General features: G+C 61.0%; 1 protein-coding gene across 1 annotated transcript in view; it reads right to left on the reverse strand.

Annotated features, from left to right (window-relative positions):
• LOC119105693 (obg-like ATPase 1) overlaps positions 1-15034 on the reverse strand; it is a gene marked incomplete in the record, with an annotated part of 123113 nt that overhangs the window by 25688 nt on the left and 82391 nt on the right. Inside the window, 4 exon segments of the mRNA XM_037229162.1 lie at positions 261-401; positions 5283-5380; positions 5881-5958; positions 6356-6528. Coding sequence (XP_037085057.1) covers positions 261-401; positions 5283-5380; positions 5881-5958; positions 6356-6528 — 490 coding nt within the window.

Consider the following 15034-nt stretch of genomic DNA (forward strand, 5'->3'; position numbering starts at 1 on the left):
CTGCTGGTCTCCTCTGGGGAGGACCTCACCTGGTGACTTTGGTCTCGTCTGTGGCGGACCTCACCTGCTGGTCTCATCTAGGGAGGACTTGGTGATGTTGATCTCCTTTCAGGCGGACCTCACCTGCTAGTCTCCTCTGGGGAGGACCTCACCAGGTGATCTTGGTCTCCTTTGAGGCGGACCTCATCTGATGACCTAAGTCTCCTTTGAGGAGGACCTCATATGGTCACATTGGCTTCCTTCTCTGATGCGGACCTCACCTGTTGGCCTTGGTCTCCTCCTCAAACGCTTTCTTCTCCTCAGGCGACATGTCGATCACCTTGTTCTCGAAGGCGGCTGAGAAGGGCACGATCAGTGCGCCCGGGTCGCTCTGCTCCACAGCCTCCTTGATCTTAACCAGCCTGCGGCACGCAGGTACCCGGCGGGTCAGTTCAGCCGTTTGCCTCAGCCGCCTGGCAACAGGCTACCCGTTCTCGACAGCTTCTGATCGCGCCGAAAAACACGACACGGCCGCATACGCAGAGACCCACTTGATGGCCGGTAGTGCCATGGCCATGCTCTACTAGCAACAACAGCGGTTACGGAACATGAGTGGCACTAAAAACATGAGGTGATACGCACGGCGGGGGCACAAAGCAGTCGCCGAGAGCAATGTCAAAAAGTGGCGCATGTGTACTGTGACGCATTCATTTTGGCTGGCCTGGTGCACTGCGCACGGGGTCATCTGGCCGGCCAGCTGACCATTTCTAGCTTTGGGAGTATGCCCGGTCACGTGACCGCCGAGTCGAACCCAGAGCCCCCTGTATGCGGAGACTGACGACCGGGGCGTGGTCACGTGCCGGGCGCGCTGGCCGGTGCCGTGATCTAACCAGCAGCCAGGGCCGGCCAATGCAGAGTCCGTCAACTCAAGAATTTTACCAGCCAGCAGCACGGTCACCGGCTACATATGCTATGATGGAAGGGAATTCACGAGCTAATGCGGCCTCACAAAAATGGCATCATCATTCCACCGTAATCAGGCGCTTGCGCACGCATGTGCCCATCGGGGGACAGGTCGTCTGAGTAAACGCTCGACCGGCTGTTGTAAGGCGGTGCGTACCAACGGCGCCATGTGATACTATACCATCGAATACCATCGGGCGCCATGTGATACTCTACCATCGAATACCATCGGCGCCAAGTTTACTCTACCACCGGCGTCATGTGATACTGTATCATCGAATGCTACCGGCGTCATGTGATACTCTACCATCGAATACCATCGGCACCATGTGATACTCTACTATTGAATACCATCGGCGCCATGTGATACCCTACCATCGAATACCATCGGCGCCGTGTGATACTTTACCATCAAATACCATCGGCGCCATGTAATACTCTACCACTGGCGCCATGTGATACTCTACCAATCGAATACCATCGGCGCCACGTGATACTCTACCAATCGAATACCATCGGTGGTGGTGTGCCCATTAGTTTTCGCCTCGCTATCTATTTCTGCTTTTATTTAAACTAAGAATCGGCGCCTGTCAGCGTTTTTCCCATGCCACATTTTCGTCTCGTTGATCGTTGACCGTTCTGTTTAAACCAAAATCTGCACCAGTCAGTACCCTTCCCGCGCGGTATTCAAGGAAATTCCAAGAGTTTGGAAGTGGAAGACCGCTACGAACAGCATAGAGGTCGGGTGCATATCTCTCCTCCAGCCCCAGATGCCAGATGATGCAAGATCATGCCATGATCATGAGCAAGATCATGCCAGATCATGAGCAACCAACAAGAACGCAAGTGACTTTAACACTCGTCCCCGACTAACGCCATGCGCCTTAAGAAGTGTCTCCTCCCCCCCCCCCCCCCCCCAACGCGCCTATGATGGTGACCGTTTGCAGGCCCGGCAATGGCCCCGGTAGGAGTTGGCGCCCAGCCGCCGGAGCTTCATCGGGAGACAACCACCTTCGGCACGACCAAAGGCCTTGGAGGTGTCCCCGGTCTGAAGTGATGCACTTGTGTACGGTCCATGTGGTTTCAGAAAATCCTGGCTGCTTTGAGCGCGGTGCCTCCGCTGAGTGTCCGGATCTGAGCCCATGCTGCCCACCAGAGCACAGAGCATCCGGACAGGTCGACACGGCGTCGCGGCGCGGTTTGTCATCGCCAGCACGAAGGCGCACACGACCGGAAGCGCGACGCGCAGCATCCTCGTACAGACGGCGATCCCGTGTCGCCACCCCTCCCATATCGCATGACGCAGCTCAGATCTGGCGGGGCGCCGGTCGGGCCAGGCCGGCGCGGCGGCCCAGCTGCGGCGCCGGCGGACCGGGGACTGGCTGGCCGCGGCCCAGGCCGGCCTGGCCCGAAGGCGGCACGGACGCGGCTGAACGGGTCGCCTCGCAGGCCACCCGCTCAGCTGCAACAGGTGCCCGCACCCGTCTGCGCGATGAAATCAGGCATCGCCTGGTGCGCTTTCCCGTGGCCTTCCTCGAGAAGCGGTACATGGTTGAAGGAACTCGTCCTTCCACCGCACCGGGCGCGTTTCGTCACGTTCCGCCGTGCTCCCGGCTCTGGATGGTCGCGCAGTTCGTTCGGCCGTCTGCCCATGACCCTCGCCTGTCCTCGGTCTCGCCTGTCGCGGCTAGGGGTACTGCGAACAATCCGGGTGGATCCGGCGATGCGTTTTTTTTGGGGGGGGGGGATAATCCCACGCTGCACATGAACATAGATATGGATAATAATCACAGCCATGATGGGTAAGCACAGTGCTGTGCATTGATAAGGAGACACGGGGCTCCCAGCGTCGAAAAAAACGTATGAGGCAATGAATATGCTATGCCCTCTGTTCTCCATCACGAGCTGGCACGGGCCGTGGGGCAAAATGGCGCCTTAAGCAGGACCAGAAGCGTGACCCCTGGGCCTCATCGCTCAGTTCAAGGAACGGTTACGGCCACCGGGCATATTCCAGTCGGTGGACTGGTGCGTGCCACGTGGCCAGCTCATCCCATTGGAATGGCCTCCGGAGAATCACCCCACACCTGCGCTCCATCCAACAACAACATCGGCTCCATCCAACGCAACGCCGACAAAAAAAAGACAGACAAAACGATCACCTCGCAGAAACGGGCTTCGATTGGTGGATGAGGCTGTCTGCGATCTGGGCCTGCATGACGTCACAGCCGCAGCCGTGCCGCAGCACACGCGGCCCACTTGGGGCGGGCTGTCCGGGCGGGCCCGCTCCAGGGGCCGGCGCCCTGGCTCAGCCCGGCGGGCGCGCCGGGCGCCGGCGGGGCGGGCGCCAGCGTCGCCGCCGCCCACTTACGCCGTCAGCAGTGACATGACCTCTGACCTGGCGTGACGTCAGCGGCCGGGCCGTCATTAGCCAGCGCCGGCGGGCGGCCGGCCGGCGCGGCGCACCCGCCCCCTGATTGGGTTCAATGAAGTGGCGATTAGGGCGGCGGCGCGGCCGGCTGCCGATCGCCGCGCGATTGCGGCTGTCGGCGCCGCCAGCCGCACACAACCAGACCGACCGCTGCTCCGACCGAGGCCGGCCCCGCGCCCCGCCACCAACAGTCCCCGGCGCGCTGGACCCCGTCCTCCGCCGACACCGGACGGGCAGGGCGCCTCACCAGCTCGTCGCCGTTGGCGTTATTACCCGCCGCACGGCGGCGCCTCGGAGGGTGTCGCGGCGGCGCCTCGGGGGGGTGTCGCGGCGGCATCTCGGAGGGTGTCGCGGCGGCATCCCGGAAGTGTCGCGGCGGCGCCTCGGAGGGTGTCGCGGCGGCACCTCGGAGGGTGTCGCGGCGGCGCCTCGGAGGGTGTCGCGGCGGCATCTCGGGGGGTGTCACGGCGGCACCTTGGAGGGTGTCGCGGCGGCGCCTCGGAGGGTGTCGCGACGGCGCCTCAGGGGGTGTCGCGGTGGCACCTCGGAGGGTGTCGCGGCGGCGCCTCGGAGGGTGTCGCGGCGGCACCTCGGAGGGTGTCGCGGCGACGCTTCAGAGGGTGTCGCGGCGGCGCCTCAGAGGGTGTCGCGGCGGCACCTCAGAGGGTGTCGCGGCGGCGCCTCAGGGGGTGTCGCGGCGGCGCCTCAGGGGGTGTCGCGGCGGCGCTTCAGAGGGTGTCGCGGTGGCGCCTCGGGGGGTGCCGCGGCGGCGCTTCAGAGGGTGTCAGCCGGCAGTATCTGCAGCGGATCTCGGCGCAACCTTTCGTCGCCGGCGCGCCGCCACACCGTCGGCCCAGTAATTGGCGGCCGGTGGGTGCGCGCGATCGATCTCGCGAGAGGGCGGCAGGCCGGGCCAGGCCAGGCGGCGTGTCCGCCCGAGCAGAGCGCCGCCCGCCACGCCCACCAGCAGTGTCGCCCTGCCGTGGTCTGGCCTCCAGCGCAGCGGCGGTCCGCTGCCAGCGACGGTCGCTGCTCGGAAGCCACGCTCAGCGAGCACTGCGGGCCCCACGGTCTGTGCTGACACGTCACTTGAGGGTGTCCTCCCCCCTCCCCCGCCAAGCCTGTTGGGCGCCAGCAGCTCCCCCAGAGAGCAGCCTGCCGTTCTCAGCAGAAGACTGCCAGAGCCCGAGATGCACTTCAGGCTGGCCGTGCAGATGAGTGTCGTTTCCACGCCGCACGATGTTCAGCGGTCGCGCCGTGACGCGCCCAGGCGCTGTCAGCGCATGATACGTGCAGAGGTCGCTCAGCTCCCGGTTATCCCGTCCGTGCACGAAAAGACTTTATGAACATAAGGCGGTCCAAATGTCGGACCATTATTGCCTCCTAATGTCCTGCACAGATCCAATTCGCAGCATTGCCGACTCCCCACATTCACGAAACACGATCAGGTGCATCAATCACGACAAGCAAGTGAACACGCGAGGGGTTGTCCGGCCGGCGAGCCGCCGCCGCGCCGACGGGCGCGCGCCTCCGAAGGAATTGTGTGGGGCGCGGCCGGCACCCTTGCGGAGCCGACCGATCCGGACAGGTGGTGTCCCGCAGCGCGCGCATAGGACCGGGCACCGGCGCGATTAATGGTGCCGGCTGGCCGGCGCTGCTACCACATTACACGGCGCGGCGGGAGGTCAACCCTTCGGCGTCCCGTCCGCGCCGAGGCCGCCCTACAACCGGCCAGTCGGTGGTGACATCTGGCGACAAGTAGAGCAGGCTCCCACGGCGAGGCCGAGCGTCACAATGCGTCGCTCCTCGACTCCAACTGCGAGGTGGCTTCTTCACTGAGCACGTGGCAAAACAGAATGGGCGTGGCATTGATGCACACGGCCCACGTGGCGGCGTGCGATGAAATGCTCACCATTTGTTCTTCTTCCGGATGAAGTCCTTCTCGGAGAGATTCACCAGGTAGATGACGGGTTTGGCGGTCAGGAACAGGTGCTTATTTAGCACCTCGATCTGCACGAAAAACGGGTGTGTGGTTCGACATGCAGCACGCGCGAAACGGTACGTCAACAACTGGCCGACATCAGCGAAGAATTTTGCACACTGGCCGCAGGTGGAAACGGTTATGAACGGACCCACAGCTGCTAGCCCTTCTCAGCACGCTGCAAACTAGTCAAACGGCATGCCTTACGAACCCTCTCGCCCCCCCCCCCCCCTCTTCCCAAGTCCTACATATGCAAACAATCTTGACGAACGCCCCGCTACACAAGCTTATGAAATACCGCATATTACCAACGACGCCAGGCCTCCTGTTCAACTTTATGACAGCGAGCAGGGCTCCCTCAGTCGTCATCAAATAGCAGTGCGTGGCGAAAAGAGACACGGGTGATAGTGCGGAGCTTACTTCCCCGGCGTCATCAGCAGCGCACTACGGGCCACCGAACACCAGCGGCGCCAAAAACAAACGTCTCCATAGCGCTCGCGGGGGAGAGGAAGGGACCGTCGCCGCGTACCTCATTGGCGTTCCACTCCTGGAAGCGCAGATGTTTTTTGTCTTCGCATAGAACAGACTTGATCTTGAGGAGGATGTCCTGCAGCGAGAGCCGAGCGTGAGTTCAGGTCGAGATACATCACCTCCTGGAAGTCACCCAACAGCCCGCCGACCCGATCTCTTTAAGAGTTCTAGTGCCTGGCCATAAATCAATGTAAAATATAAAAAATACCGTAAGCCATCAATTATGGACAGAATGTCCGTAAATGATAAATCAAGAAGAAAATGCTTCAGGAAGCATAGTGTTTTGCATTCATAAATACTTGGGGGAGGGGACTGAAATGTTTCAATCTGCACGACAAACTGAAGCACGGAAACCCTGTGACTCAGTCCACTACGCGCAAAACAGCACCAGTAAAACCACGCAGCATTGCGGTACACAGACTGGCGACCGTCCCGCTTCCCGGCACGCGGATTCACGCGTGCCACCGACTCACATATTCGGGCTTGGCCTTCTTGTCCGAGCGGAGCACGTTCTTCTCGAACTTCTCGATGAAGGGCAGCAGGTAGGCCTCATCCTTGAGCCGCAGCTCCTCGTTGATGATGGCCAGGTCGCGCACAGGCTCCACCTCGCCCTCCACGTGTGTCACGTCATCGTCGTCAAACGCGCCTGCCGGCCACCGCCCGTCGGGGGTCACTCACGACACGGCACGGCACGGCACGACACGGCACGGCACGGCACGGCACGGCACGGCACGGCAGACGGGGGCACGACCATTGGTATTGTCATTGGGGCTTTATGACGCACCCCGCTGCTGAGGCTATATGGCGTCGCCTGCCTCTCAACTTGGCAGGAAGCGCGGGGCACTGCGGGCAATCAAACCCCGTACCCCTGGTTTCCTGACGCGCAGTGGTTAACGCAGGTCATGGTACTGCACGCCAGACGTCAGCACGGCCAGCCGCACCGCGCTCACGCCGGCCGTGGTTGTTTGAGGAGGTCAGGTGGTCAGACGGTAATGCGTGCGCAAGTTGACGCATTCAGCTGAGTACCATAAAATGAAATACCCAGAGAAAACTGCGAAACAAAGTGAGGCCCTAGCGTCCTTTCATCCTCCAGCCTGCAGATTCTCCCACAGGGCGGTGTGCCAGTTCCCTATGTGGAGGCTTTTCCAAGGCGCTCTCACTTCAATATATAGTAGACATGTATACATATATGCATGGTCTAGTCTGGACCACACACCTGTTTTCCGTGCAAATCAAGGTGCTAAATTAGCACCTGTTCCTGACCACAAAAGCCGTCATCTACCTGGTCAATCTCTCCGAGAAGAGCTTCATCCTCAAGATCCAAGATCCTTCATCTTTCCCCCTTAACATATATATATATATATATATATATATATATATATATATATATACACGCACCCATGTAGCAAAAGACCGGTACGCTAGTCAACACGGGCATGAGTAACATTTCGTATGGAGCTGCCCATGTCCATGAAATCGGTATGAAGCCATAGATGAGCACAATTTGAGAGCGTTAGGCACGTATTTCAACAGCCTGCAACCAGCCCAATTGGGAGACGAAACGGTGCTTCAGGTTTACAGCCCACATTCTGTTAGAACACCACATTGCGTAAGGATGGCATGGTTCCGCAGGCTGTTAAACCGTGTTATCTCTTAGAGTCAAAGACGAAGCAGTCAAGTCCTTCAGTGTGCGAACTGCAAAGTATAAACGTCGCGACATTCTCCCCCCCCCTCCCCCCCCCCCCACGACGGTCGTCCGGCCTTCTTTCGCTCGCTTTTAATTAAGCTGCGATGGAAGCGTGTTTTAAACCACGTGGCCGCTAAGATTCGGACCACCACGGGGCACTGGGCCATCACGGACTACTGGGCCATCACGGTCTACTGGGCCATCACGGACTGCCGGAGAACGCAATACAGGGGTGGCCGATTGCGTGACGTCAGTGAGGCAAGCTATACATGAATCGGCAATGTCAACAACCAACCAAATCGACTGATCCTTCAGATGTTGTGGTCTGTTGAAGCCCAGCAAGTTTGGGAGATGCACAAGTCCGCTCAGGAAACACACAGGTTTATCAACTTCCATGAAAGGGAGAGGTCGCGGTGTGAACAACGAACGCCACATAACAACCATCACGTGACATAGCATAATGGCGTATCATAGCTGACGAGGTTAGGAGAAAGCGAGTGGAGAAGAGCTGGAAAGACAAACTGAATTCCGCGGACCGACGATCGCCGTCGCATTCAGGTGAACAGAGAACCTCCACTGGACACGCCTGAACGCCGTACCCGAAGCCCACCACCCATCTGTGCCCCTGCGGCCCACTCCGGTTGACCGGCGGGGTCACACGCCGACACCAACGCCCGCGACTGGCGCCCGGCCGGTCCGGCGCACCGGCGGCCGGCTCGGCACGGCCCCGAGGCCCGGGCGTGCGCCGCTGACAGACGCGGCCCGGCCCGCCGCCGGCGCCCCACGGGAAATGCAACAAAGTGACAGCGCGTATTATTCCTCCGGCCCGAGCTGGACCGGGGTGGCGGCCATCAATTGTGGGCGGCCGCCGCGCCACGTCGGCCGGCCTTTGGCGGCCCCCGCTGCCGCCCGGCCACGTTAATTTATCGGCCCCAGCCTGTAATTAAGAATATTACACCGTTGTTCTTATGGCCAGAATGCGGCAGGCACGGATTGAATGGGGAGACGGAGAATCGGGAGGTCTGAATTATGAATCGGTATTTAATGTATTCGGCGGCAGGCGTTTTTTACGCAGTCGTCTGAAAAGGCTCGGTCCGGGCGCCCGAGCCGCAAAAAAGCGGGCAAATATCGCCGACAAAGCGGCTCGGGCCGACGGCTGGCGGCCGTACTCCGACGTGTGGCGGTCACGGCAGTCTGGCCACACCAGACGAGACCATACCAGACCGGACCCACCGGACCGCACCGGACCGCACTGGCGTGGCGGCCGCCCGCACCGCTCGATACGTCTGTCTATCGGCACGCAACCCGCCAATCTGGTCATCGCCCGCCCGATTCGACGCTGGCGGACGCGGCGGCGACCTGCTTGCCGGGCGTGGCTTGCGGGGTGGGCGGAGCCGGGCGGTCGGCGAGCCCGCAGCACCGTCGACGACTCTGGCCGCTCCGCGGCCTGTCGCAAAGCCACTCGAGCTGGCGGTCCGGCCGCCTGTCAACCCGTGGACGAGCCGGTGGCTGCAGCCGGTCAACAGGCATTGTGAACGCGGGCGGGTCGTAGCTCAATCTGTGCAATTTTCGCCGGGAATTTCGCGCGCGGCCGCACGCGGCGAATGTGCGCGGTCGCACGTCACGCGGGCGAACAGGGCTACAAACGCGCCGCGGCCGATCTTACTGCGAGGCACGCGCGCCGGCGAGTCCGATCGCGGCGTGCGGCGGCCGGACGGCGCCGATCCGGCATCGCTGGAGCCGCGCCGCGCCACGCCGCTTCCGCCGCCGCCGGCACGACCATGGCGGCCAGCACGCGACCGTGCGGCGGCCGCCTTTGATGCCGCCACCTCAGCTTGATTGACACGAAAATGACAAAATTGGCGGCGCAGCCGGCCGGCGCGGCGTGAGGGAGAGCGCAGGGGGCGGGCGCGGGCAGAGGGGTGGGGGCGGTACCTGTTACCGGCCACATCAAAGAGGCGCGCCGCGCAGAGCGATGCAACGCCGCCTGGGCAGGCACGGCACACGGCCACGGGCGCCGGACGCGGCGTGCGTCATCCATTCGGACCCCAATAAACGCCGGGATTGTGACGTTCCCGCTGGTGGCGGTCCACAACGCAGCATGGCACGGTGTCGTGTTGTGCTAACTCCCAGAGCGGACGCTCCAGACGATATACCGAATATACACCGACATATGCTTGTGCCGAATGCACATGAAACACAACGAACTAGGACAACGTTATACTCGTGATGACAACACAAGGGAAACTAATAGGCAGCCGGGAAAAACGCGTCATAACGAATAGCGGAACAAAGAGCAGGCGATGGGGCAATACGTAACGAAGGCGCTCCGGATTTTCCAATCGATTGAGTCGTCCGTCTCCCGAGGCGATGGGAGTTCTCCGATTTCGCCGCAGCCGCCGAGGGGGATTCTCCGATTCCACCGCAGCCGCCGAGGATTTTCCGATTCCACCAGCAGCCACCGAGGGGAAGTTCTCCGATTCCGCCGCAGCAGCCGAGGGGATTCTCCGATTCCACCGCAGCCGCCGAGGGGATTCTCCGATTCCGCCGCAGCCGCCGAGGGGGAATTCTCCGATTCCGCCGCAGCCGCCGAGGTTCTCCGATTCTGCCGCAGCCGCCGAGGGGGATTCTCCGATTCCACCGCAGCCACCGAGGGGGATTATCCGATTCCACCGCAGCCGCCGAGGGGGAGGGGTTCTCCGACTCTGCCGCAGCCGCCGAGAGGGCCGGGTCCGACTGGATCCGGACTGTGTCGGAGGCCTCGATCCGAACGTACACGCCCGAGAGGTCTGCCGCCCCAGGCAGAGGAAGGTCACCGGCCCTGTTGGTTTTGTTGCCTCAGCTGCTCTACTAAGCAGCAGCTTCTTCACTTATTTGCCACAATATGACTGCATATGATGACATATCGCATATCATGATGCGTTAATACTGCCTGATTCAATAGATAACGAATTCCGTTACCAATGTTTCTAAGTTTCCCAGTTTCCACTGCAACGTCCATCTTCGAACACAAATGATTGCAACGCAAATAGTCGCATCAGTCATCTACCTGCACCAAAAGAGTGTATGTCCATGAATTCAACCTTCTTTATATTTCAGCCTACTTTTATGATGTCTTCTGCATCGGTCGAGCTTCGCTGTGGCTGTATATAAAGCGAGACTCACACTGGGTGGTGATACTGCCCCACGAATTATGCGGCTTAGCGCGAACAACGCCGATAATTAGTTACGCTCACTGTCAATGTTCACTATCAAGACCAACAGGCCTGCTACACAACGTTGGTAGCAGAATTGCACCGGTTCCCGTGGACCCTGGGCAAAGACACATTACGCACTGCGGTACCGTCACTGGCCAGCTCGGCCGCTGATGCCACCAGCAAACTCATTAACACCTGGTGCACTTCTTACGGTCTGTACCCACCGAACTTCGCCTTCTGATTAAAAAAAATCGTAAAAAACAGCAGATTAAAAATAACCACCGCACGGTCAAAACTGACATCCCGTCGCGTGTTTGTTATTGTTGTTTAATGGTGTTTCCGGGCGTATCGACTACAATGGCCATTTTGCGCCCAGTCCCGTTGCGTCCGTGCGCCGAAAAAGGCATGCAATATAAAACATCCTTTCCGCGCAAACATGTCGGAAGAATTGTAGGTGCACACGGAAATGTGATTAAAGCTACTAAAAATAACGCACAACTGTGATACCACAAATACGATACGAAGAATTCCGCCTGCGGAGAACTGTAGAGAAAGGCGCGTGCTTGCATTTTGGAAACACGAAGGATTGCGCATATCTGTTTTGCGCCAACAAAGCTTTGCGAACCAAAACTTTGCCGATAATTTTGCGCGTAGCCGGGACTGCAATACAAAGACGTGTCCAGACGATTCTGCTATGCCGCTGGAGCTGACACGCAAGTTATCCGGCCAACGACAAGCTGACAGGCGACATAATTCCAGCAAAAGAACACCACGCAGGAACTAAATTTATAGATTACACGCATAGAATACTCACTGTGGACCGTCTATCCTCTGGTATTGCAGTTAGTGAGCTACAACAAGGGAGCGACGCGTATTGCTGCGAAGCCGTATGAAGTTCCCACCAAGATTTATATCAAAATCGTGTTGAGGACCATTTTTAACGTTTGAAAACCCCCAGAGCTATCGTGCGCAATATCCGACCAAATATCCCCTCATCCGACCCCATTTCCGGCGACACTGCTCCTGACACGTCTAGGAACGAGCACTGCGGTCGCCACGACTAGGGAAACAAGGCCAGGATCGCCAGCGGGGTCGGTTTTTCTTCTCTGCCTTTTCCCTCGGCCGGCCGGCCGGTCCCACTCGCTCTTAGTTAAACCCCTGCAGCCTGTGGTTACGCGGCCGTCAGACCACAGTCCCCCGCAAGAGGGGAGCACCAACACGAGTTAATCATATTTCCCGTGCCGAAGGCCGGCCGACGTTGCCGTTCAATTATCCTGGCGCTGGCAGCCGTAGCTCGCCACGGCACGGGCAGTGGGGGACGGAGGGAGGCCACCGCGGTCACCGTCGGCCGGCGGCCGGCCGGGCCTCTCCCGCCGACGCGGCTGTCAGTGCCGACTGCCGGGGCCGGCGCTAGCCTCTGTTGAGGCTTGTACGTCGCTGGCGCCGCAAGCGCGGCAACAGGAATACCTCGGGCTGGGGTGTGCGCCACACACTTCGCGCAACACCAAACTATGAGCACGTGCATTTGGGTGTTGCATGCTACACTGACCTGACCACAACCGGTGTAACAGGACGCCATGCCCCTGACCGTGCTGCCCGCACATGCCAACAAGCCATCAGAAAACTGGCCTTACTAAATGTCCCGAGCCCTCTGCTGCCGTCCGTGAGGCCGGCAGCAGAGGGCACAGACGAGCGACACAACAACCAGCATCAGACGTATTCTCCGGTACAGAGCCACCTGACAAATATCAGCGGTTTCGGCATGCCCAGCGGCGGGGCGGCGACGGCGGCGGAGACGGCGGGTAGCGACAGCACTCGATGCAGTCCCCTGTTGTCCGCGTGGATGGGCAGTGGAAATCGTCCACTGTCCACCGTCTGGCGGTGGACCTGCGCACTGGTGTCGCAGTAGCGTCCTCGCTGAGGATGGGCAGTCCATATGCGGCTGCGCCGTGCCTGCGGCGGCAGCAGGTGCATGCCCTGTCCCTGTGTCCTGCCTCTTGTTACAATGCATGAAACTTTTTTCGAAATATTTCGACGGGAGTGAGAAGCCCGAGCCCGATGCTGTATGTTGTTTCGGTTGGTAGTGTTCCCCCCACATTTTGTCATTTAATTCTTACTTTATCGTGGTGTTATGACGGTTACGCAGACGTTACATGCCTTACAGTTACGTGCGTTAGTGGTCTTACGTTACGTTACATTAAGCACATCTGTCTGAAATCCCAACAAGCTCATGCATGGAAGGCTGCACCCTCAAAGTGGCATTCAATGAATCCCTAGGCTTGACCAGGGACGGGATGTCTGTGTCGACAGTCGGTGTTGGCGGTGCGGACAAGCGCCGACAGTGGATGTTGTAGCGCGTGTGAGCGGGAAGTTCCAACAGTGGGCAGTGGTTGCCTGCAGTGATTATCGTAAGTAGTGTCTAGTGGTAGTCGAGACGGCTGTCTGCAGTGGTTGCCTGCGGCGGTTATCGGAAGAGATCGCCTGCAGCGGTCGTCGGAAGCGCGTGTTTGCAGTCGTTGACGACAGCAGTCGCCTGCGGCGGGTGTCGGAGGTGTGTCAGCAGTGGATGACGACAGCGGCCGCCTGCGGCGGGTGTCGGAGATGTGTCAGCAGTGGATGACGACAGCGGCCGCCTGCGGCGGGTGTCGGAGGTGTGTCAGCAGTGGATGACGACAGCGGTCGCCTGCGGCGGGTGTCGGAGGTGTGTCAGCAGTGGATGACGACAGCGGTCGCCTGTGGCGGGTGTCGGAGGTGTGTCAGCAGTGGATGACGACAGCGGTCGCCTGTGGCGGGTGTCGGAGGTGTCAGCAGTGGATGACGACAGCGGTCGCCTGCGGCGGGTGTCGGAGGTGTGTCAGCAGTGCATGACGACAGCGGTCGCCTGCGGCGGGTGTCGACAGTGCACGCGCGCGCCCGGGCCGGCAGCGGATGAGCGCGGCCGGCGCCAGTCGGCTGGACCGACCGCCGTCAGATCGCACCGCCGCTCGGCCTGCGCTAAGGCGGCGGCCGTCACAACACAGTAAATTACCCGCCCCGCCGGAGAGCAGGCCCAGACCGCCCCGCCGCGCGCACCCAAACCGTCACTCAAACCCAGCGGCCGCGCCGAAAACACGAACGGCGACGATCGGCGGGCCGCGCGGCGCGCCAGACGCCGATTTGGCGCCAACTGGCGCGCGCGCGGCGCCGGAGAGGCGCCGCTGGACCGCCGCCGGCCAGAGCAGAGCGGTCCGGCGCCGCTCCACTACGGCGGAGAGCGGCCGGAGGCGCTTCCGGAGTCGAGCGAGCACCCCGGTCAGGCCGAGCTGCCGCCACCTGCCAGCCGGCGGTCAGGCGGCGGCGGCGGCGGCCAGGCCCGGTCACGCCCTCCGCAGCCAGCCTCGGAGACGGCCGCCGCGCGCTGGGGCGGGGCAGAGGGTGGTTCGGTCACCGGGCCGTCGTGGCAAGTGCCCGCCTGTGGCCGCCGACATACCGCCACCGCCTCTCGGCGCACGGGACCGCAGTCGGGCGAGCTCGCGACGGCGGCGGCGGCCGAGACGGGTCACGCCATGAGGCCGCGTGCTGGTCTACAGGCCCGCACACCGGCCTGCAGGGCACAGCGAGGGCGCCAGCCGGCCTGCAGAGCACCACGAGGGCGCCAGCCGGCCAGCAGTGCATCGCGAAGGCCCCAGCCGGCATGCAGAGCACAGCGAGAGCGCCAGCCGGCCTGTAGAGCACCACCAGGGCGCCAGCCGGCCTGTAGAGCACAGCGAGGGCGCCAGCCGGCCTGTAGAGCACAGCGAGCTGCAGAGCACAGCGAGGGCGCCAGCCAGCCTGCAGAGCACAGCGAGGGCGCCAGCCGGCCTGTAGAGCACCACCAGGGCGCCAGCCGGCCTGTAGAGCACAGCGAGGGCGCCAGCCGGCCTGTAGAGCACAGCGAGGGCGCCAGCCGGCCTGTAGAGCACAGCGAGCTGTAGAGCACAGCGAGGGCGCCAGCCAGCCTGCAGAGCACAGCGAGAGCGCCTGCGGCCTGTAGAGCACAGCAAGCTGTAGAGCACAGCGAGGGCGCCAGCCGGCCACGCACCGGCTGCGTGAACGGCACCGACTTCGTTAACACCACTCCACTGTGGCCGCACGAAAGTCCAGCTAAAAAGGTTGAAAAGGCTCAAAAGGCTGCGCAAAGGTATGACTAAAAAGGTGACATTCTTGTTTTCTGTTAGTCATTTTGGGGTTAACTTTGCATGAATGGGCAGGGTCAATACTGGTTGTCATTCCCATCTCCAGCAAATGTA

Source organism: Pollicipes pollicipes, unplaced genomic scaffold (assembly GCF_011947565.3).
Source record: "Pollicipes pollicipes isolate AB1234 unplaced genomic scaffold, Ppol_2.1 Scaffold_6138;HRSCAF=7277_pilon_pilon_pilon, whole genome shotgun sequence".
In the NCBI taxonomy this organism is placed as follows: Eukaryota; Metazoa; Arthropoda; class Thecostraca; order Pollicipedomorpha; family Pollicipedidae; genus Pollicipes; species Pollicipes pollicipes.